This window comes from Microtus oregoni, unplaced genomic scaffold (genome assembly GCF_018167655.1).
Source record: "Microtus oregoni isolate MIOR12 unplaced genomic scaffold, Mior012 000011F_ref0000422, whole genome shotgun sequence".
NCBI classification, from domain to species: domain Eukaryota; kingdom Metazoa; phylum Chordata; class Mammalia; order Rodentia; family Cricetidae; genus Microtus; species Microtus oregoni.
This window is the reverse complement of record NW_024543070.1, coordinates 32,815,199-32,839,943: the sequence shown is the minus strand read 5'-3', so window position 1 is coordinate 32,839,943 and position 24,745 is coordinate 32,815,199. Positions and strand designations below refer to the sequence as shown.

At 41.8% G+C, this 24,745-nt stretch overlaps 1 protein-coding gene across 1 annotated transcript; it reads left to right on the top strand.

Moving 5' to 3' along the window:
• The first annotated feature begins 1,655 nt into the window (after nucleotides 1-1,655).
• On the top strand, nucleotides 1,656-23,934 carry LOC121453648 (desmoglein-4). Its single transcript, XM_041660574.1, has 15 exons — nucleotides 1,656-1,718; nucleotides 3,102-3,233; nucleotides 6,525-6,680; nucleotides 7,003-7,147; nucleotides 8,798-8,964; nucleotides 9,222-9,356; nucleotides 9,548-9,733; nucleotides 11,617-11,888; nucleotides 13,126-13,265; nucleotides 15,592-15,810; nucleotides 16,538-16,843; nucleotides 18,772-18,911; nucleotides 19,052-19,115; nucleotides 20,379-20,587; nucleotides 23,164-23,934. The coding sequence occupies exons 1-15, from the start codon at nucleotides 1,656-1,658 to the stop codon at nucleotides 23,932-23,934; spliced, it is 3,105 nt and encodes a 1,034-aa protein (XP_041516508.1).
• Nucleotides 23,935-24,745: the final 811 nt, after the last annotated feature.

Genomic DNA, 24,745 nt, shown 5'->3' with positions numbered 1-24,745 from the left:
GAACTTCCAATTCTCCTGTATCCATCGCCTGAGCATTTGGATTACAAGTGTGACCAGCACACTCAGTTTCCTATGGTGCTAGGCTAGCACTCAAATGACTGAGTTATATCCCCAAAACAATAGCATATTTTCTATGAAATGTATGTATGCATCATTGTAACATAGTATGCCATATATACACCGTGTATATTGATTTTTCCAGTCAGATAGATGTTGGCTCTCATAATCGAGTATCTCTTTTATCTGCACATTTCACACTGGTGTTGGTTTTCTTTATGATGTCACAGACAGAAACCAGGGCATCAAAAGCACACAGAGTAGGCACTGTTCCCTTGAGCTGCCTCCCCAGACTGCCTGCCCTTCCAATTCGTCCATCTCCACTTTCTTTCTTGTATCTCTAGCTACTCTTCTGTTTATTTCCCTCCACCCCTCCTCCTCTTCCTACCATTCTTTCTCCACAATACCCTTCTCCTGTCCTTATTGACTGTATATTTGGTCTTGGTTTTACAACAACAACAACAACAAAATCTCCCATCTAATTAACCTGTGAACTGCTCAAGTCTTGTTTACCTGACAACTTGTTGAAACTCTAATCCACCATTGCAACTTCCCCTCCTCAGTAACATTTTGCTGACTCTTGCAAACTGACACACACCGTGTACAGAAGTCAACAAGGACCTCCTGCCTCAAGAGCCCAAGATCTTCCCAGTTCCCATTCTTCTTGACTTCCATCCAACCCAAGGTCATTAAACATCTCTGCTTTGTCTAGCTTCTCCCCACTCTGCTTCCTTTCTGTTCCTGCATCAGCCCCTCCCCTCCTCCCTCTGCTCTCATCACTGCCTTTGTATTCCTTGCACCAAAATAAAAAGAGATGCATTCATCACAGGTTCTGATCTCTGCCTTCCTTCCTTTATCTTCTTTTCTGACACAGGACTTCACGTAGCCCCGCTAGCCTCCCACCATCTGGAACAATAGCTCACAGTTACAACTGTGCCCTTCTGTTTTCTTAAACCATGTCATTTTACATTTCATATTTCCTTCAACTCTGAATAATAATACTCTTTGTACAAATCGCAGTTTCCTAATTTTTATTTGTCTTTGTTAGGGTTTCTGATGAAGCTGGTTTCTTAACTCATCATGTTGGAGACATAAGTGTGTGTGAGTGTGTGTTTGACTGAGTGTGTGTGTGTGTGTGTGTGTGTGCGTATACATTCACCCATGCAAGCATATATAGAAATCAGGTGTCAACATACTTATTTTTCAAGATAGCGTCTCTCACGGTAGCTGTAGTTCTCCCTTTTGGCTAGACTAGATAGATGGTCTACAAGCCCAGGAATCTACTCCCACCTCCCTAGGACTGGTGTTACAGGTCTCTGTTACTGTATCTAGCTTTTACAGAAAGTACGGGGACTATGAACTTAGGGCCTCCTCCTTGCACAGAAAGCATTTTACCTACTGAGTCACCTCCTCAGCTCAGGAGCTTTCTTTTTGTGCTCTTGTAAAGCTCAGAAGACTTTTAAAAATAAGAAAGCAGCTCTGCATTGCTTATCTTCTACTGTTAATTATATTTTACATTATTGATTGCATATACATTTTTAAATGATGAAAGAATATCATAATCTTATAATTCTGTTTCTTATAAATTATACAAATGTATGCTAATGCCTTGCCCTCTATTACAGGTGGTACTGGGAGTGAACAGTGAATTTATCGTTGAGGTAATGTATGCATGTACTTAAGTGAAAAGAAAATTGGATGTTAAGATGCACCATGTATTAAAATATTAGCAACTATAGTTATCTTGACAAAAGGTAGAAGATAGAACCTGAGTTGACTTGAAATAACAGTAGGAAGGCCCTAGATCCTGACGTCTATGCGCATCAGACATGGTTTCCAGAGCTTGAGGTCATTGCACCTCCACTCATCCAACTATATTAGCAGCTTATTTGTAGACTTCTCAACCTACATCAAACAAGTGAAGCCCTTGAAGAAGGAAGAGGGATGTCAGTGAGAAGGTACCACTAATGCCCTGTAAATGAAAGAAAGTTGCAAAGTTAAAAATTCCTAAATTGCAACTCAACAGACTGGCAGAGAATCTAGTTCCATTCAGAGTGGGGCGGAAGTCAGCCTAAGGGCCTGTACCTCCTGAACCAATCACCATCGGGAAATCTTCACCGGGATTATCTCAAGTCACTGGAGAAAGTAAAGTCATGTCTAAGGGACATTGACAAAAAATAGATACATGGGACATTCCAGACAATGGAATTAAAATGAGAAAGGTACAAACTCATTTGTTCTTGAAATGATAAACTACACTCCATTCTTGTGGGCATCTGCTTTCTCCAAGAGCAGCATTCAAAGTCTTAAAGAAACACAATCATCTATGATCCAATAAGGACATTAAGACTTATAGAAATAAATACACATTTCATGCTTTTACACATGGTTATATGTGTGTTCATGATTGATGTAGAATTGTTGGACTCTTTGGCACTGTCAAATTCTTGGTGAATCTATAGACAACAGCAACATAAATTCATGAAAGGCCAAACATCCAGCAAGATACAGCCAACATATTCAGGAAATGACAGAGCTGCACATAGGATGGTTACCAGAGCTGTGCATGCTGCTTAGAAGCTTTCTAATGTGCAATAGCACCCACGGATCTCAACTACAGCAAACTGCTTATCAGCAGAAGAGAAGAATCCCTTCCTTTGTTTTATATGAAACACATTCACGTGGAGCAGTGACAGGGATGAAAAAACCCAGTCAGAGATCAAGGAAGGGTGGAGCGGGCAAGGTCTTTACCTAGGGAGGGAGATGCACTGAAGAAGAGAGGCGCCGCATGGCACAGCACAGCTGCAGAGCACCAAGCACAGCTAAGGAGACCTGTTCCCATAGGATCTTCTAGAAACATGAGACCTTTCTATGTCTAACACCGGCAGGGGTGAGAAGGTTTATGTCCAGAATTATCCATGAGAAAATCGGTTCCTTTGATCCTCAATTTAGCATTTCCTCTGGACACATCTTACAATGTCAATAAGTTGTCTAAGCGCAAGGTACCCAAACACTATGAGAAACATCCATTGTTTTTGTTTTAGGTAAAAGAATTAGACGTTGAAAACGGCACGACAACCTGGCAGACTGTCAGAAGACAAAAGCGGGAGTGGATCAAGTTTGCCGCTGCCTGTCGGGAGGGAGAGGACAACTCCAAGAGGAACCCAATTGCCAGAGTGAGTGATGGAGCAAGCAGGGGTAGCCAGAGCTCCTAGAGGAAGCGTGGCTCTGCTTCTTCCTTGGGATTGTTGGCTGCACTGGTCCGCAAGGGTGGAGGGAGCAGAAGCTGGAAACAGGGCTCAGACAGCTTTGGGTAGGAGACAGCTCTCGAGAAGACAGCTTCAGGGAATCTGCTCAGCTTTATTCCAGAGTATAAGGAATATAGGTTAGGGAGTCCTTGGGATAAACACTAATTTGCATCAAGTGGCAAGCTCCTAAGGGAAGACTTTCTATGTGACAGCAGGGTCCTAAAGCAAAGCTCCGAGCACAAGTCTTAGTTACAGGAATACAGCGGGGGAGGCTTCTAGCAGGGAACTGTGCCAAGGGTCACTCTAGAGATAATTCAGGCATCCAGGCTTAGAAACAGCTTTCAGATAAGGTCAGTCCTCCCTGCCCTGGGACATTTTCCAGATAAGAGCAGGTAGAGAGCCGGAAGTTTCACCGAGGGTCAAGAGGGGGGAGTCCCCAAGTCCCCAAGCTTTGAAAAAAGCTGCCAGGCCATCCACTGCAATCGGTGACCAGCCAGAGGGGCCTCCTAACACGGAAGCATTTGTATTTAGTTCAAAAGCTCTGGAAAGTTTCAAGGATTTGCAGCTTCGGCCACCCAAAGAGATTTAAAGGAATGGTATACTGTCGTTGACTTATGTTGCTCAGATGTTATTTTTTAATGTGTGTGGAATGCGGAATGCTTGCAGATGCACTCATGTGTATGGGTACACATGCATAGGTGTGAATGTGTTTATGGAGGCCATTAGATGACCTCAGCTGTATCCTCAGTGATCTTCAGCTTGTTGTCAATGACCTGGAGCTCACCAATTAGGCTAGGCGGAGTGGCCAGTGAACCTCGGAAATCTACCTGTCTCCAGTTGCTGTGCACCAGAATTACAAGTACATGTCACTATGCCCAAACTTCTTCAATGTGGGTTCTGGGGATCAAACGCTAGTCCTCATGCTTAACAGGAAAGCACTTACTGACTGGGACATATTCCCAACCCAGAACACTCTTAACTATCCCAAGATGGGGACTGACACACAACAGAAGGTCCGTGGTAAGCCAGTCTGAAAGATAGACGTGGCTCTCCACCATGAGTGGATAGAGTCCATCTATTGGGTTCTGTGTTCCCTCTATATGTCACAGGTTTATCACAGTGGGAGACCTACTCCCAATGTCAAGGGTTTTTCATACTGGTTAGTTTTAGAAATAAAAAAGGCAAATTTGATGCAACTCAAATCTCTAAGCCCTAATCTCTTTTTACAGAGAAATTTTAATTACATTTGTGTATATGAGAGAGAGAGAGAGAGAGAGAGAGAGAGAGAAATTGAGTATGTGTGTGTGTGAGAGAGAGTGTGTGTTAGAAAAGGGTATTCATTCCTGAGGATGCCTATGTGTTTGTCTTTGGATTCACCTTATTTAGCTTCTCTAGGAACATGAATTATAGGCTCAATGTCCTTTATTTATGGCTAGAAACCAAATATGAGTGAGTACATCCCATGTTCCTCTTTTTGGGTCTGGCTTACCTCACTCAGGATAGTGTTTTCTATTTCCATCCATTTGTATGCAAAATTCAAGAAGTCCTTGTTTTTTACTGCTGAGTAATACTCTAATATGTATATATTCCATTCGAGCAGATGAGGGGGGGGACTTGATCGGGGGAGGGGGAGGGAAATGGGAAGCGGTTGTGGGGACGAGGCAGAAATCCTTAATAAATAAATAAATTTAAAAAAAAGGGTATTCATGAGAGAAAGTGTAGATGAGTATGTGTGAAAGTAGGTGTGTATTTGGGAAAGTGTGTGAGGGAGAGAGAGAGAGAGAGAGAGAGAGAGAGAGAGAGAGAGAGCGCTGTAGGAAGATGTGTGCCTTCTCAGTCCATGAAAGCTGGAGATCTCTTACTTCTGGGTGTCTTGACCCTGGACCTTCACCGAATTCAAGGAGGAGGGTCCGCCAAATCCCTTCGTTATAGCATTAGAACACAGAGCAAGTGTTAGCAAGGGTATTTTGCACTGTGTTCAAAAGAGAGGCATTTTCTCCCTGACGTCCAGAACTGAGGAAAACTTTCCTGATATTGCTCCCATTTGATTCATTGCTAGTTACAGAGTTGTTATGTAACTCATATTTAAAAATTCAGCTTTCTTTGCTTTGGGGGAATTCCTAGGTCTCCTCCTATTAAACAAGATCTTTAGAGTTAAACTAACCAAAGATATATTCCCAGTAGACTTGAGTCATAGTGTTTTGGCAACAAATCTTAGTATTCTCATCTGCGGTATACAGGTAAGATTCCAAAACATAAAGAGTCTAAATTTATAATCAATAGAAATTAAACTAGCAAAGCAAAATCCATATGGCATATTATTAGCTATGCTATCTATTGGCATAAAAGTGACAAAGTAGATTTATGGATATGATATTTTTGTTGCCTCCAAACACCACATTTTTTTCTCCCAGTGTTCCTCATTTACGTATCATTTTAAGTCTCAAACTCAAATATAACCAAAGTAATATTAATATAAACCAATTTTTAAAAATTATCAAAGAGATGCTGGGGATGTTGGTCACTTGGTAGAGTACCTGCCTAGCATACATAAAATTCCCAGAACCACATAACACAGCCTCATGCCTGTGATTCCAGCTCTGGAAGGTGTGGAGGCAGAAGCATCAGAATTCAAGATTATCCTCAACAAGACTGAGGCTCACCTAGGCTATATCAGACCCTGTTTCAAATATAAAAGCAGGAGAAGCAGGCTGGAGGGATGATTCAGGGATTACTTGTGTGTATTTCTCTTGCAGTACAGAGGACCTGGTTTCAATTCTCAACACCCATTTCCAGTGGCTTGCACTTACCTCTAATTCCAGCTCCAAGAAGTTCTGATGCATATCGCTTCCATGGGCATCTGCACTTGTACACACACACACACACACACGCACATGCACACTTGCTCACATGCGCACACACTTATTTAAAAAATAAAACAAACCCACTAGAGATTCGCTTACTTTTGTCAGACTCTCTATGCAAACAAATTTAGATCATTGACAGTAAACATCAACTATGTATGTACTTTATGCACATCATCATCAGACAGGAATTGTACACAAACACACACACACACTGTATAATTCTGTAATGAGCCTATGAGCTAATGTCATCATGCTCCCATAGTATAGAGCCTGGAGAAGATTAGTTACAATGGCCCATCCCAAACTACACTGCACCCAAATTAGATCCCAATCATTGCCATTTCTCTTCCAGATTAGATCAGACTGTGAAGTGAACCAGAGGATAACATACCGAATCTCTGGAGCAGGGATTGATCGGCCGCCTTATGGAGTGTTCACCATCAACCCTCGGACTGGGGAAATTAACATTACCTCAGTGGTGGACAGAGAGATAACCCCACTGTTCCTGGTGAGTCCCGGAAGCTTTTATTTGTTTGTGCTGTTTTTTCTCCTTTAAAAAAAGAAAGAAAGTAAATCGAGTCAGTGGATAAAAAGAAAATAGAATGAAACAAGTGAAGAACTTAAAGGAATGAGAAATCTGAGAGCCGGCTTGGTATGCCATGTATTTATTGTACCTGTTTATGAACAAGTGATATTTCAATTGCTAGGATCAACTATACTCTGAATTGGGGGAGAAATGTTATTTCTTGGCACATTTCTTAATGTGTTTGCAAGCATGTTGCTAAATTTGTCTTGGTAGAAAAGGACAATTTTTCTTTGACCTTGCACAGATCCATTGTCGCGCTCTGAACTCACGAGGGGAAGACTTAGAGAGGCCCCTGGAGCTGAGAGTCAAAGTCATGGATGTGAACGATAACCCGCCAGTCTTCACTCAGAACGTGTACACAGCCACCATTGAGGAAAACAGCGACGCCAGTGAGTGGAGCGCCACCTCTCTACCTCACTGCAGCTGCTCACTTCCTCTATGCAAGGGCTTTGAGAGATGGAAATGCCAGCTTACTCACAAATCAAAAAGCCAACCCCAGACTCCATTCTGATCTATGCTTGGAGCGGGCATAGCTGAACCACACTAGAGAGCTAGGATGCAGGTGCTGTCTCCATCAGAGCCACAATGGAGAGTATTTATGTCTTCAGGCAGCAAGTGACATTCTGCTCTCTCTCTCTCTCTCTCTCTCTCTCTCTCCCTCCCTCCCTCCCTCTCTTTCTCTCCCTCTCCCTCTTCCTCCCTTTCTACCTTTTCTCCCATGTCTTTTCATACTGTGTAATTCCAAGTCTAGCGCCTCCCCTAGCTTTCTTTGTCTTTCCTTCTTACTTTTATGTTTTTCTGATGTTGCTACTTCCTCTCCTCCCACGCTACCTACTTCCACCTCTTCCCAACCCTCTAATATTCCTTGACCTTTCAATTCTGCACCTGACTTATACCTCAGAACACTTTCCAGAGGATGTATTAGCAAAGCTGGGGAGAAAGGCAGATAAACACAAGAGTTTTGAACATACAGAATAAGAAGGCATGGAAAGGCAGAAAGATTTCACTAAGGGGCACAAGAGGGAGCAGGAGGGACTCTAGCTTTAGCTTCCTTATTAACTTCCTCAGAGCAGCCTTGGTGAAGGAAGAGGAGAAAACCACAACCAGTCCAGTGTTACTACCACCTCATCCTCCTGTGAGCACAGCTTCTAAACAATAACATACAAGACCAGACACACCTTCATAAACTCTGAAGTCCTGGTGCCCTGCCTTTCCTGTTCAAGGGCACCAAGATTTTCTGCAGTGGGGTCTTCACTTTGAGGTCTGGGAGGCAAACTATCTGCCAATCCTGGAAAAATCAATCCTGTGGATCATAACAGTGGGAATTGGCCACAAGTCCCATTCTTTCTCTACATGAATAATTAAGAACTTCTTATATTTTCTCTGATCAATTATTCACTTTCACAACTGTATAGCTTTTATTTTGATAAATTATCTTCAAGTGCAAACAGTCATAATTTTGTTACAAGTGACAATTAACACTGTACATATTTGCTAGGTGTCGTGGTACATGTACCTTTGCTCCCAGCACTCAAGAGGCAAAGGTAGGCAGATCTGTGAGTAGGAGGTCAGGCTGGTCTATATAGTGAGTTCCAGGACAACCAGGGTTCTGTAGAGAGACCATGTCTCAAAAAAAATTCATGCATATAAGTAATAAATGGTTACAATATTGAATTTAACTAAGTCATCAACTTCTTAATTAAACAATATAAAATAATTTCTTCATAAGGCCATGGTAAAAGCAAATCTTATAAAATCACTTTCTTTGGCTTTATGATAGTCTGCTGAACTTTTTCAAAAATTAAAGACCACTAGTTTGCTACTCACTTACCATTAAGAGAGAAAGAATAAACAGTCAAGAGTTTCATATGTGAACTACTGTTATTTCTGTAACCACCAGTGTGGGTGATTGGATTCCCTGGTGTAAGCTACAATAACATACTTAGGGAAAGCCAAGGAAAGACCTACCCCTCTTTTCATACCTAATGACTTGATGGATTAGAATCCCAACCATTCTCCACCTTCACCCTTACTCGCAGATGCGCTGGTGGTAAAATTAAGCGCCACAGATGCAGATGAAGACAATCACTTGAATTCTAAAATCGCCTACAAGATCATCTCCCAGGAGCCTGCTGGCGCACCCATGTTCATGGTGAACAGGTACACCGGAGAAGTCCGCACGATGTCCAATTTCCTTGACAGAGAGGTAAAGCCCTCTTTGAAGGACTGATAACAGAGGGTTTGGTTTCGAATAAACAAAGTTAAAATGATTTGTGCATGACCTTAGTCCAGTGCACAGGAGGGAAGGAAAAAAATGCTTGAGTCAATTTTAATAAAAATTAAATGATTAGTGATAAATATTTCATTTTATGCATCTACTAAAAAACAAATACTGGCATTGGATTGTGTTGTAGTCACAGTCCCAGTACCTAAGCCTTATAGCTGTCTTTCATTCTGATTAAGCAACACAGTATGTACAATCTGCTCGTGAGGGGCTCAGATCGGGACGGAGCCACAGATGGGCTGTCCTCCGAGTGTGACTGCAGAATCAAGATTTTGGATGTCAATGATAATTTCCCCATCTTGGAGAAAACTTCAGTAAGTCATTATTTTAATGATCTTTTTTTCTTGACAGTAGTTTGCCTTCATGTTTATTCAGAAGTCTGGCTGCTACAATATAGAGAGACGCAGCACTATTACACAAGCCTTAGTATTTCTTTATGATAGCATAAAGAAATATCTTTATTCTTTTAAAAATTCATGTCATAGACTTGACCCCTTTATTCCAGTACTCAGCAAGTATTGAAGAAAATTGTTTGAGCTCAGAACTGATACGATTACAAGCAATTGATCTTGATGAAGAAGGCACTGATAACTGGTTGGCAGAATACTCAATCCTCTCTGGCAACGATGGGAACTGGTTTGAAATCCAAACAGATCCACGAACCAATGAAGGCATTTTGAAAGTGGTCAAGGTAAGCATGGGATTCCTACGGTTTCCTTCCAAAGAAGCTCAAAGTGATTCTTAGACCGATTATGCTTTCAAAAAGCTCAGAATCTGAATGCTGTCCATATCCATGAATTTCCTGACTGTGATGGAGGAGGCTTCCAGGCTAGCAACACAGTATCTGTTAGTAAGAAGAACAAGGCTACCTTGTTCTCATAGCACTCAGTGACAGTGAGGAAATAAGAAAGTGCTCTCTAAGTAAACAGCATGTCCATTCGTAGAACGAAAGGGACACTTGGGTGGGATATAAGGCCCAGTCGGGGTGGGATAAACACGAGGTGCTGGTGAGAGATGAAAAGGTGAGGTTCTTCTCAACCAGTTTAGTCTGAAAAGGTTTCATGCAGCCAGCAGGGCCACTGAGGTTCTCTCAGTGGGATTTCTGTGCTATAATGGAAATAGCAAACCCTAGTCTTTATTAAGCATTACAATATTCTACTCCAGATATAATGATATAATCTAACCCACACCACTCTGGGCAGAAAATCTGTAACTTATTTTTATAAAAGAATTGAAAGAAAGTCAAAGATCAAATTGTCTCATTTCTCCTGGGTGGCACTTGATAAGGGCAGAATCCAAACAGATCTGTAGGATCGCAGCCTGGAGACAGTAAACCAGGATTCAAGAAAGAGCCCAAGCTGCTTACTTTAGCTTCTAGAACAGTCTTCACAAATACTGCCCAGCACACCCTGCTTCTACAACAGCTTCTTCTCTTGTAAACTTTTATGTTCCCACATCAGTCAGTCTGGATCAAAAGACTACATTCACCTTTCATGCAGAAAACTCGCTCAAAGGTGGCTTTTCTCAGGGTGTGGCATTTACTGATTTCAGTGTGCCTAATAAAGGAGCCATCTGGTCTACCAGACCCATTGCAACTAAGTTATAGCATCAGGCTGATTGTAATAGCATGATATTTTTGGAATTGTTTACATCATCTAAACTCATAACCATATGTTTGCTTAGATCATACATACTGTCTCCTCTATTCTTCCATTGCTACTTTAAAGAGAGTCTCAGATGTGAATTCTACAAAGGAGGTCTGGGACCTAATTGCTCAGTCAGTAGTTGTGGGTGAATTTTGATCCACTCCAGATTTACTTTTTAATTTTTATAAAAAGAGGTATAATTTTTCATTTTAGATTTTTTTATGTAAAAAGTTGAAAGCTTCAAACTATAATCTCAATTTCAAACCACAGACATAAGGGTGGAGATTCAGCTCAGTGGTAGCACACCCATCTAGCATGTTTGAGGCCCTGGGTTCTATTCCCAGCATCATAGAGAACAAAGAGAAACAAATAACAAATGACCCTATAAACCTAGCTGACCTACACATGTGCAAAAGTCTTAAGTGATCACATGCAAAAACACACTATGTAACTAAGATTATTTCAACGTAAGGGTCAGAATTGCATGGTTACAGGACTTTGTTCTAGTCTAGAGCCTCTTCATCATATTTCTTATTCTAGCTTAAGGGAGCACTGGGCTAAGGATATGGAACAGCTGGTAAAGCACTTGCCATTAAAACATGAGGACCAGAGTTTAAATCCCCAGCACTCACAAAAGAGTCATTTGGGCATGGATGACCACCTGTATCCAAAACCACAGATCATAGAGACTGGGGGTTCTCAAGGCAAGCTAAAGTTTCAAGCTCAGAGAGAAACCCTGCCTCAGTATATAAGGTGGATAGCCACAGAGGAAGACATCCAATATCACCTCAGGCACGCATGCATACCTAAGCCACCCACGAAAATAGCACTTAAAAGCACTTAAAGCATCTATGTCCACTATAATACATCCTCCTCCAATAGAGAGAGCCCTTTGCTAGTTCAAAACTGTTTCTGTCCATCATTTCAGATGCTGGATTATGAAGAAGTACCGAATATTTACCTCAGCATTGGAGTAAGAAACAAAGCTGAATTTCACCACTCAGTGGTGTCTCAGTTCCAAATGCACTCCACCCCCGTGAGAATCCAGGTTCTCAATGTGCGCGAAGGACCCACCTTTCGCCCGAGTTCCATGACATTTAGTCTCCGAGAAGGAACCCGGGGAGACTCCTTAATGAACTATGTACTTGGCACATACACAGCCATAGATACGGACACAGGGAACACTGCAACAAACGTCAGGTATGACAAGTACTTTCCTCCCGCTTGTGTGGCCATTGTTCGTTCATGTGGAGTGTGGTAGAGAATTGGTGTAGCACCCGGGGGATGGAGGTTTTTCTCTCGTTGCTTGTTTTAGGGGACTATGACAGCATTCGGCGCTTTTCTGGAACTGAAGAACATGTTAGTGGCAATGGGAGCTCTAGCTGGTTATAGCATAAGTGCGTCTGGGGAGTGGCTGCAACATTAAAGAGCTTCCAGTGTTGCCAGGAGAGTCTCTTTGATCCTTTGAGGTCGGCTGTACTACCCTGAACGAAGCTGGTTTAGGTCATATTGTAGGCAGTAACACACCATAAAGAGTGAGTCACCGCCAGCTCCCAGAGAACCTGGGGCTATCTTTGAGATGAGTTTCAACTCTCTGCTTGATCTAAAAGAAAAAAAGAAAGAAAACAGTGGAAGAAACCGGAACACACGTGTTTCAGAAATGTGAGCATCACGAGGCAAAGCAGGAAAAGAGAACACATTAGGGGCACTGGGCACAGACTACACACAAGAGCAAGAGATCACAGAAATCACTAGAAATGGTCTTTCCCTCCCCCTCTCGTCTCTTGCAGCTCCTCTCCTTCCCCAGCACTTTCAGAGTGAACAGATACCAATTTAGTAATCTAATTGACTCTGCGGCAAACTTCTAAAGTTTGCTCGCATGGGGAAGCGTTAGGAGATCAGCTGAAGGAAGTGAAGGTGTGTGATCTCAGCTGCTAGAGACCCAAACGTTCTTCATCTCAGCTCAAGTCCTTCCGATCTGTCTCCAGATAGAGAGGTAGATAAAGGCTACCACAAGCCCCTGAGGAGACAGACAATCTGAAACCAGCCTATCCCAAGCCTACAGTCAGCAAGTAGTCTGCCATGCCTGAAAAGAAATAATATTTGTTTTTCAAACTACAGAAAGTGTATTTGGTTTAACAGTATCATTAATTAATAAATGGGCTTGAGATATACCCATACATTTTACTGTATAACCAAAAATCTAGAAGAAGTAAATTTTATTGTCAACCTAATAACAATATATTTAATACTGTATTCTCAGTGGAATAGATACACACACACATACACACACACTCACAAGCGCTCACATTTTGTGAGCTAAGACAGTGATGAATCAAACATACACAATGTGGGCCCATTGCACTAAAGTTCTCATGTGATTTAGAGACGCTAACTTCACAGAAGTGTAACAATGAACTTGTTTGTTTAAAAACAGGTATATCATAGGGCATGATGCAGGCAGCTGGTTAAAAGTTGATTCAAGGACTGGTGAGATACAGTTTTCTAGAGAATTTGACGCGAAGTCAAAATACATTACTGATGGAATATATGCAGCAGAAATCCTGGCTATAGATGGTAAGAATTTTTTCAATATTTTAATATGATTCATACTATTATATGAACGATTATGAATACAGCTATTCTAATGTTGAGCCAAAATCTGTTCTGTGAATCAAAAACTGTTGCTTTCTGGTATGTTAAAGCTTACAGAAAATTTTATACATGTTAGATTAAGAGTTAAACTTACCAAATCTAAAAAATAGACAGAATTCATTTACACTTGTACCCATAATTTATATTTAAGCCATAATTTATCTCACTTAGTCCCAAAACAGAATCATATGAGTTCTATAATATAAAGCATAAAAGTTGGATATGTATAAAATAAAAGTTTGCTTCTTCTTATGACCACATAGCTTGAGTATGGCTAATGTCACTAAGTGGAGCATGCTAGGAATGTTTTCTTCACAGTCAGGATTACAAGCTGTGCCAAAGATCACTACAGGGTCACCTTGGTGGGAGGCAGTGTGCCTGAGAGTATACTTACTTCAGAGTCACCAGAATTGAGCCTTGATGAGAAACCAGCCTGTTACTTAAAAAATATATTACACTGTCCACTGTAAGATGTTCTTGGCAAAAAAAAAAATATTGATTATATATTATATTATACCATCTTTATGCAAAGGCTGCATGGAATTAATTTGTGATTTGGCCACTTCTCTCATGGGAAAATCTATGACATGTTCCTTTTGGTGACTCACAACAGGGGTTTGTTATTTGTCGACAATCAATGATTTTCGAGAACAGTCCCTAGGAAGCCAGGTGCCACAGAGAAAACAGAGTGAAGTTAGTAGGAAAGAAGCCAGGTAAACTTCCCGATGAAGACCTAGGTGAAGTCAGAGGTGGTAGGTTAGTGAACAGCTACATCTGGCCTTCACAGTGTCCAGAGAGAAAGGTGATTGAGCAAAGGCAAGCTCAAAACCCAAAAGCATGATAAGGTCTAAGAAATGAGCCACAAATGTTAGTCTCATCCTAAGAATGTCTCTTAACATTCAGGTCTGCTACATACCTAACATTGTCTTGCTTACTTAAGCCAATATTCTGGAAGGGTTTTGTTGTTGTTGCTGCTGTTGTTGTTGTTGTTTGGAAACAGATTCTAAGCATGTTGATCATACCTTGGTCATGAATGAAAATCAACAATAAGTAGAATAAAAAGATAATTACAGCACAAGAATGAAGAGAAAACATGCTAGCAAAATGTGCCAGAAGATTGGCGTTTCTCACCTAAGCACAGGGTCCATGTTGGCACAGAGCCTCCTCTTCCTGTGGTTGGCTTTGAATGGGGACGTGTAGACAGCAAGGGAGGAGACAGACGCACTGGAGGGCAAGCTTTCAAAACAGCAGCTTCAGCTCTGGCGACAAATCACAAGGCCACAGGTCGGCTCCAGAGAGTGGCAAATAGAGCCAACTGTGGGAGACTATAATGTGCCTCTAATAAAAGACACTTTAGAAAGTCCTGTGGTGATCATACTCACATGGGATAAAGACAGGCTCTTGACCTACCATCACTTAAGTACACAAAAACATCTTTGGGGAAGGCAAGATGGCTCAGTGAGTAAAGGTGCTTGCCACCAAGTCTGATGACCTGATTTCTATCACAGGCAAATAAATAAATGTAGCAGAATATTATCTTTCAGATAAGTGTACTAACATAAAATGATTTATCTGGTTAACCTAGAGAGGGTAATATCTAAATTTTCAAATGAGAAAATGGCAGCTCCTTGCAGTGTAAAAACAGCAATACTTTGTTCACTAGAACACAGCTTACAGTAGGACGTGGCCTGCACTCGGGCCCCAATTTTGGTCCGCTACTTTTTCTAATACATTATACTGACCAATGCTTTGTTTCAAGTAGAATAGAGAGGAAATTGATATTTGTCCCTAGAAATGTCGTTACAGAGAGAAATAAACTAAAATTCTCACCAACAAAGAAAACTGAATAAAAATATACAAGCAATTATTCAACCCCTCCCCCACCACAGTTTTGAATACACATGCACAGAATCAGTCAGACCCTGAGGAGGGAGACTGACCGCAGCTGTAGAGTCCGCCTCGTTAGGGCAGGATGAGAGGAGCAAAGGATGAACGTTCTTTGAAGGACATGCCAGTTCCCATCTCCATCTTCGGGAGAGTGAGCAGAGCGTAAAAAGACGAGAAAGGCTGAAAGGATGCTGGAGGGGCCACAGTGACCAGAGAGACCCAAGCAGGCACAAACCTTCCCACCTCGCACATCACTCGCACTGTCCATACTTCCTGTGGCATCGTTGTAGGATGGGAAATTGAATCTTCTCCCCGCCCACAACACGGCTTACCTTAACTCCCATGATGCTCTCCTTTTCAGATGGCTCGGGGAGAACAGCTACGGGAACCATATGCATTGAGGTTCCCGACGCCAATGACTACTGTCCAGTCATTCATACCGAAAGAAGAAGTGTCTGCGTGGATGCTTCGTCTGTCAGGATCTATGTCAGTGATCATTCCTTCGGGTCTCCCTTCACCTTTTGTGTGGTTGATGAACCATCAGACACAGCTAGCATATGGCATATCCGATCAATCAATGGTAAGTGGAGGGAAAGTTACTCCCCTTAAAGCCCCAGAGCGAAGCAGTGAACAAATAACTAGTCAGGTAGTCAAACACAGATTTCTGGCTCTTTCTATGGCATACTCACATTAAAAGAAAAATCAATTTATACTAGATATTTGGGGGAAAATATGCCTGGAAAAAAAGTCAAAAGATTTCAGTAGTGCAGTGATAATCCATAATGTGTAAACACCATCTAATTAACCATCATCAAGTAGGCAGTAAATCAATGTTTGATCACTTGAGATAAACAGATTACTTGACTAATCAGCAACGGTCACAATTCCCTGCATTTTATAAATCCAGACAAAAACACAAACATCTCTGAAATCCTCATGTCCTGTAGAAAATCACCCGCTTTCTCTTCACCAATGAAATTGTTTCTATAATGAGCTGTGAGTTCTTTTTTATTTGTAAGGATAAAAGTTGAAATCCAAACTGCCAAATATTGCAGAAATGGTTGAGCAGACCGTAAGACATGTTACTAAGGTGAGATGATCTTGTGACAGTGCATGCTACAGTTGGGGACAAGGGTAACCGACACAAAGGGAGACAGCTATGGGATCTGGCCCTGGCCCATATGCACAGCCTTCAGCTCTGGATTAGATACATAATGTGGAGAGAGGAGCTGAATCTGCTGTAGGTGTCAGAGAGGGTTGCTCCCAAGGAGTTCTAACATGTTTGCTGTGTCTTCCTTGTTCTTCAGAAACCTCTGCCATCCTTATGACTGAACAGACTCTATCTCCAGGAACGCACCAAATCCCCATTCTTGTGACAGACAGTCACAACAGAGCCTGTGAGCTGCCGCAGATTGTCCTGCTAGATGCCTGCTTTTGCGATGACCTCCATGTGTGTTTGCACTCCAGCACCACAGGCATCTACAATGGGGACGGCACCTGGGTGACGGATGACACCTATGGGACTGTCACTGATGATGGGGTTGGACAGTCGAATGTCAGACTTGGACCCGCGGGGATTGGCATGATTGTTATGGGTCTCTTGCTGCTTCTCTGTAAGTACTATAAATAGTCTCTGTGGACACACAGGAACTAAGTTCATTTGGCCATTGCTTACTGGTATCTGCAGCCATCTTGGGGCTGACAAAGGCTTGCACCTATTTGATAATGATAACCACAAAGACCAAGGGTTAGTGGCCTTCCTACAGACTGGAAACATATGCAAATCATCAGGTATAATCTACACACATATAAAATAATTCCTACAACAGAAACCTCACCAAAATGCTTCAAAGCAGAAAAGCAAGAACGAGAAACTCAAAAGAGGGGAGTTGAGGAAAATTTTACAGAAGTGGACTTGAGCTGGGCCCTGAAAGTTGAAGATTTTCTCAGAACAGTGTAGCATGGGATTAAATCTAAAAGGCAATTGAGGACAAAGAAGCAGCCCAAGTTAAGACAGACGGGATGGAGGTGGAGCCCAGTGGGATATGGCAAGTCATTAATAAGTAAGACCTTGGGTTCAGTCTTCAGCACGAAGAAAACAACAAACAATAGGTTGGGTGGCAACACTGAAGGCTTAGCACATGGAGGACGGAGAAGTAGAGAAGCTAAGCAGTAGACTGAGGGCCGGTGTGGAGGCACTTGTGTAGCATGCCTGTAGCAGTAAGTGCTCCTCCAGTCACAGGCGATGAAGGAATCGATGCTTACTGAGCCCTCGGGTGAGCTGCTCCCCTGGTAGAGTAGGATCCAGGGAGAGGCAGTTCAAGAAGCCACAGAATCTACCCAAAGACCCTGATCCTAAGGATGGCAAAGCCGCTGAGCCAAACTCTCAAAAGGAGGCTTGTCTTTCCCTGTGCTTTATTTCTTCAAAAGTTCTTCAAAAGAGAAGTCAATATTGTATTTTGTTTTGCCCCTAAAGTATTTATACTTCACTGGGAATCCAACACTGGATTCTTAAATCAACATGATTAAGTTCATTCACTCATTAAGTTGGGCTGTTGACATGTATCTGTGAATGAGCACAAACTAAAACATTTTCATTTGGAAATATAAGAAAATAACATCTGGTGTTTGGACAGACTTTCTTAAAATGGTTTATGAATTTGCAAGGTTACATAAAAATCTTGACTGATTCTCAAAATGCCTTTGGGGGTGTCCCAGAACTTGGCCTTTGGTGTCTTAATTGACCTATGGTATCTTACCTGACCTGTGGCATCTTACCTGACCTATGGTATATTACCTGACCTAAAGCATCTTACCCGGCATATGGAATCTTAGCAGTTGTAATAAACTACTTCAAATCAGTAGTTCTCAACCACACACACACACACATAAGAATTACCGAGAGGTCTTTACAGGGTTTTGTGTCTGAGTTATAACCCAAGATGGGACCTAAGAATTGGTACCTTAGGCCCTCACTATCTGGGTGTTAAAATCCACTACCAACATTTGCATCAGGCTACATACCCTGGGGAAAGGTTCAAACTCAAATTTTAAAATGCATTTTCTATTGGCTCTATAATATTTCTGAAAGTTCCTAGTGTTGAGATGTCACATGGGAAATTGTCATAAGTTGGGGGCCATCCATGTGTATACTCAGTCAGGAGTTACGTAGTACCCATAGACTTGCAGACTTTCATGAATGCATATGGGAGACTAGGAGTCAGAGAACTGAGTCAGAATATGTCATCAGTTGGTTCAGAAAACCTGGACTCCAGGGAGAATTGGTTCTTCCTTCAAATCATTTAGTAAACTCTGGATTGCTGAGTCCCACACCCTCCCCACTTCCAGCTCTCAGGTTCCCTGTGGTTTGATGTTTGTATCTATAAACATGGACAGTTGCGTTTGACACAGTTTCTCTGATGAGGGGGCATCTGATACACTGTTGCCTTTATATTTACCCTGTTCCAATTATAGTACCATAAAAAAAATGTGACTTCCTAAGGGGGCAGCTGAAGTTGACTCTCATCCCTTTCTTGGCCAGTGTCTCCTCTTTTACTGCTTATGTGTTGCTGCAAGCGACGACAGCCAGAAGGCCTGGGGACCAGGTTTGCCCCTGTGCCCGAGGGAGGCGAAGGAGTGATGCAGCCCTGGCGAATAGAGGGAGCCCATCCGGAAGACAGGGTGAGTGCTTCCCACGGACGTGCGGGGTTTCAGCGGGAATTCACTCAGCCCTAACAGTTCCATAATACAAGGCAAAAGCAAAGTCTCAGCTTTTAAATGAAGAACATGCAACATTTATCTTAAAATCTCTTTTCTTTCAGGATGTGTCCAATATATGTGTACCCATGACAGCCTCTAATACCCAAGACCGCATTGATTCCTCTGGTCAGTTGACACCAATTCTGTTTTCCTTTCTATGATTTACAAAATCATTCTATCAAACCAATTTCAAGTGAAAATACCTTACACGTTAGCATGCGTGTGAATCTCATTGCATGAGATTACATTCAGAGGGGAAATGACATGTCTGGGGGACCACTCAACATTTCTATCTGAAGTTACAGATGAGCAACTCAAAATGCTGCAACTTAACAGTCGGAGTCTGAAACCATAATTGCGATTTTCTTCCTAGTTCTGCCACTTACTAGTAAGAAGTCCCTAATAGACCCAGCCTCTCTGGGCATAGGTCCTTCTCCTTAAGATGAAGGTTACATAACAACTGATACTATAATTGTAATTCTATATAATAAGATTTCTTTAAAAATTCTTTATGCAGCATTGATTTAAAGATCTCTTTAAAACGACACACATGTTATATAGAATATATATATACATATATATATTCATGCAAGGGATAGGTATGATGTGTGTGTATGTATGTATTTTCCTGTGTGCTACTGTGTATATGATTTGAATACTGTCTGGAAAGGGGTGCAGGTTACCGCAATGATTATCTATAATAAAAGTTATTTGGAGAAAAGGGAAGAGAAGAACAGCAAACAAATGTGTTCTTTGAACAACAAGCTGAGGAACGCTTTTTTAGTTCATACGAGCTTTCCCACGCCAGTGTCTTACACGATCCCTACGTCGGCAGTCCCACGCAGCTCAGGGTACTTGGAAATACTTCACAGTTCGGAATGAGTGAACCAAGAAGGGGTTGCCCAGCTGTAGAGCAGACATGAGATTTTTCAGAGATGAAAAATCTTAGTCTTAGTACCTAAAGCCTGGTACTTCCATGCAAAGAATATGCGCTGTCCCCAGGTGAGTCAGCTCTCCGGTGCATGTGCAAATGAGGACCGGAGATTTGGCTGCTGGGAGCAGCCTAGTTCTTGCTTCAGGACATGGGTTGTGCCCTCTTAAGTGGGCTAGGACATAGGGATTGCTGTGCCTGCACAGACAAACCCAGCAGCTGGCTCTGCATTCTGTGTCTTTAAATACCCAAGGTTGTGTCCATGAGAATGAGCCGTGTACCACAGCTGTCTCCTCCACTATCACTTACTCTTGTCAAGTCTGGGAATTCTGCAAGGGGCCACTCATTGCCTGTCCTTCTAGAACCACTTCTGTGCTGTGTTAGTGGTGGGGAAGAGGTAGTAAGATAAGCCATCCAGGTAATTTGGGCATTGTCATGGAAATACCCTGTCTTTTCAGAAATCTACACCAATACTTATGCTGGTGGAGGAACAGTGGAAGGGGGTGTGTCAGGAGTGGAGCTCAATACAGGCATTGGAACAGCTGCAGGCCTGGTGGCTGGAGCAGCAGCAGGGACCCTGAGGAAGAGAAGCTCAACCATAGGGACGCTTCGGGAATACCAAGACACTGGCATGAACATGGCCTTTTTGGACAGCTACTTCTCTGAGGTAAGCCCTACACACAGACAGTATACACACAGACTTGGAAGGTATCATTTTAGGACTAAAAATACATTTGGCTGCTTTTTAACCCTATCCCAATCATGAATTTTAAAATTCTTAAAAGACATAAAGTCAATTTGCAATAGTGTTTCACATGTAACTATTATGAAAAGACCATCATCTCTTGCTTCCCTTTCCTTAACATCTTCCCTTCTGTTTTCTTCTGATTTTGCCATTTTGTTGCCATAACGACACAGAACAAAAGAATGCTGAGAAAGAAAATCAAAATTGCATTAATGTCCTCTAGGATGCCCTTCTTGTTCTCCAAGTGGATCCAAAGAAATGCGAGGACAGACAGGACAGGGCAGTGATACAGCTAAGTGGATAGAGTATCTGCCTAACACACACAGGCCCTGGGTTCAATTCCCATCACAAACCAGACTTTGGGGTACACACCTGTAATCCTAACATTTAGGAGGTGGAGGCAGGAGGATCAGAAGTTTGAGGTCACCCTCAGCTACATAGTTCTAACTCAGCCTGGGATAGAATCTATCTCAGAATAATGATAATAATAAGAATAAAAAAATAATAGCAGTTGTTGTTATTACCATTATTAGTATTATTATTATGACAGGACTGGGAGCAAAGGGATTTAAAGCTTGATAATGCATTATCTCAACTTGGTGATAAATAAAAGCTAACAGGTAGGAACCCAGGGTTCCTCTTCTCAGTCTAGGGCCCATATATTTGTAGCAGAATGCCAAAGAAATGCTCCAGGAAACTGTGCTGGTCTAGCAGGGCACTATATGTAGGAAATAAGTTTGGGCTAGAGAGCTAGATCAGCAGTTAAGAGAATTGACCGCTCTGCCAGAGGACCTGAGTTCAATTCCCAGAACCCACATGGAAGCTCACAAGCATCCCTAATTCCAGTTCCAGGGTTTCTGACACCCTATTCTGACACCAGGCATACACACAGTACATACACACATGCAGGCAAAGTGCCCATAGACATAAAAAACTAAGAAAAATTTTAAAAGAGTAAATAATTTTTCATATTGAGAAACTTTATTTTGTTTGATTAGCAATACATTTTTATTATTAGACTAAAATATTCCTCAAATGCTAATACATAAATTTCTCCATTGCTCTTTGAAAGAAAAAGTCTGAAGACGCTGTGGTTTAAACTACACACAGCACCTATGCATCTGTGCACAAGACCAGGCTCTTCAACATTCCATCATGGACAGGGAGGTACCCCCAAGGCCCCACCGGCACTTGAAGAGCTGTCGGCAGTTAATGGCTGCCAGCAGAGGGGAAAATGGACATTTTCCTCAGTTATGTTCTCACCAGTGAGTAGTCCGTGCTTCCGTAAATAGCACTGTCGTTCCCTGTGCTTGATGCAAGCAACCCCAACTCAGTAAATGAAAAGAAAAGTCATGAAAGCAGCACGGAGACTAGTTAGGAAGACAAGGGAGTTCAGAGGTAGTCGGACAGGATAAGAAAGTAATGAGGGCAAACAATCATAATACTTGATACACATGTATGAAATTATCAAAAATAAGCAAAAATCTAGTAGCTAAATACTATTGTAAAATTCATATAAATATATTGGTTATTAATAATGGATCCATACTGCTAATCAATTTAGTCAATAAGTAAGCTCAATTTATATGTATCCAGAAATATTTTTAGGTAATTCAGAAAGTCATAACTATATATTAAAGACCTTCTATAACTATATTCATAACTATATATTAAAGACCATCTACTGCAGTTGCTACCTAGTCATCCAGGCAAGTCCGGATCATCTGAGGGGTGATGACATACACTCACTCATTTAGTGGGAGAAGGGAGCTCCACAGTGAGACTGTCTCAATAATAGTAATTTGAAAAATGCCACAGGGGCCATCACTCAAACCTGACATCATCTTTGAGTGGCTAAGTCACACAGAACTTCAAGAACATTCTGAGAAAGTCTGGCATTTAGAGAGATTTCTATCTTTGTATGTGTGTTTGCTCCAAATTCATCTAATGTCTCTCTTTACATAAATATCTGGAGACCAGCAAACTGAGCCAGCATGTAAGAGTGTTTGATGACAAGCTTGACAACCTGAGTTCCTTCCCAGGATCTGCATGTCAATAGGAAAGTCGTCCTCTGACCTCCATATGAGTTCTATGCCCACACACATGCATGCAAACAAATAAATAAATCTTTAAGTGTAAAAACATTTAAAAATAAATACTTTGAACATAATTAAACCCATTTTATTTCTATGTCACCTCAGAAGCAAAGAACTATAAATCCAAAAGATCTGTATATTATCTAATTCAAAACACACCATTTATTAATTTTCCAGTTAGAGAGTTTCACACATATTCCTCAAATTCTATGCCCCATTAACACAAACAATGATCTCTATTCAAAAACAAAATAATGTAGTAATGCATCCAAGTATTGTTTTATTTCTCAATTTAGTCCACAGAACGTTTAGTTCAGAAGTCTCTGGAATATTGCCGTTGTTCTTCGTCGGTTGTTGTAAAGGAAAGAAATCTCTAATTCCCTGTCTCCCCTCCCCTCTCAGAAAGCATATGCTTACGCGGATGAAGACGAAGGCCGGCCAGCCAACGACTGCCTGCTCATCTACGACCACGAGGGAGTGGGGTCTCCTGTGGGCTCCATTGGCTGCTGCAGCTGGATTGTGGATGACCTGGATGAAAGCTACATGGAGACTTTAGATCCAAAATTCAGGACTCTAGCCGAAATCTGCCTGGACACAGAAATCGAGCCGTTCCCTTCACACCAGGCCTGTATTCCCATCAGTACTGACCTCCCCTTGCTCGGGCCTAACTACTTCGTCAACGAATCTTCAGGAATGACTCTCTCGGAGGCTGAATTCCAAGCAGAAATGGAAGCAGCCTCTGAACCCATGATTCATGGAGACATCATAGTGACTGAGACCTATACCACTGCTGACCCCTGTGTGCAGCCGACGACGATTGTTTTTGATTCTCAGCTTCCACCCAATGTAGTCGTGACCGAAACCGTAATGGCGCCTGTCTATGATGTTCAAGGGAACCTTTGTGTGCCTGCTGAGCTAGCCAACACACACAATGTATACTATGCTGAGAGAGTGGTGGCTAGCCCTGGGATGCCTGACATGGGCAACAGTAACATGACGGAAGCCTGTATGGGACAGATGATGAGCGGAGGGATTTTGGTAGGGCCAGAAATTCAAGTGACACAAATGGTGAGCCCAGACATTCACATAAGCCAAACCATAGGCTCTAGCTCCCCGGTAACATCTCAACATCGAGTAACGAGATACAGCAACATACATTACTCCCAACAGTGAGTCCTTCGTGGGGATTTTGTACTCCATGCACATCAAAAATATTTAATGTGCTGTATTCAGTATTTTAACATTCAGCAAACATTCACATATTCTAGGTTCAACAGGGCTCTTTGATGACAGCTTTTGGAGGATAAATATGACTACACACTTTAGATAAGCCTCTTTAGTTCTTTCAGGTTCTCAGTAATGGGCCAAAACTACCCTAGAATTAAAGGTGCTATATCCTGTAGGTGTTGTCTAACAAGTAGCACACAGCTCATGGGGCCAATCCTGTAAGTTCCATGACCGAATCAAAAACTTTGGAAAGATGTTGTGAACTTTTATCTGCATCTTATTCCTATAATTTTCTTTAAAAAAACATTTTTGATTATTTCCTAAAACTCAGATCAGGGCTATATAGCGAGACTCTGTCTCAAAAAATTACTTTAGGACCGCAGGTGTAGTTCAGTGGTAGAGTACTTGCCGAGCCTAGCATACATAAATCCTTAGGTTCAATCCCCAGCATCAGAAATAAAACTTAAGTGACCCAAAAGACACATGAACTTCTGAAAGGAAATGAAAAGGAATGTGGAGCATGTGTGAACAGATAGGAACTAATTGTGTTTTCAAAGAGTTTTGCAAGAAACAACGTTAAGCATTATCATAACATTAAGTATTCCTTATATGAGATCAGAGTTTGAGATTAAGAGTATTGCTGCTTTTGCAGAGAATCTAGGCTTGTTTCCCAGCACTCATATGGTGACTCACAACCATCTGTAACTCAGTTCAGTAAGATTGCTTCTGATCTCCTTGGGCTCCAAGAATGCATATG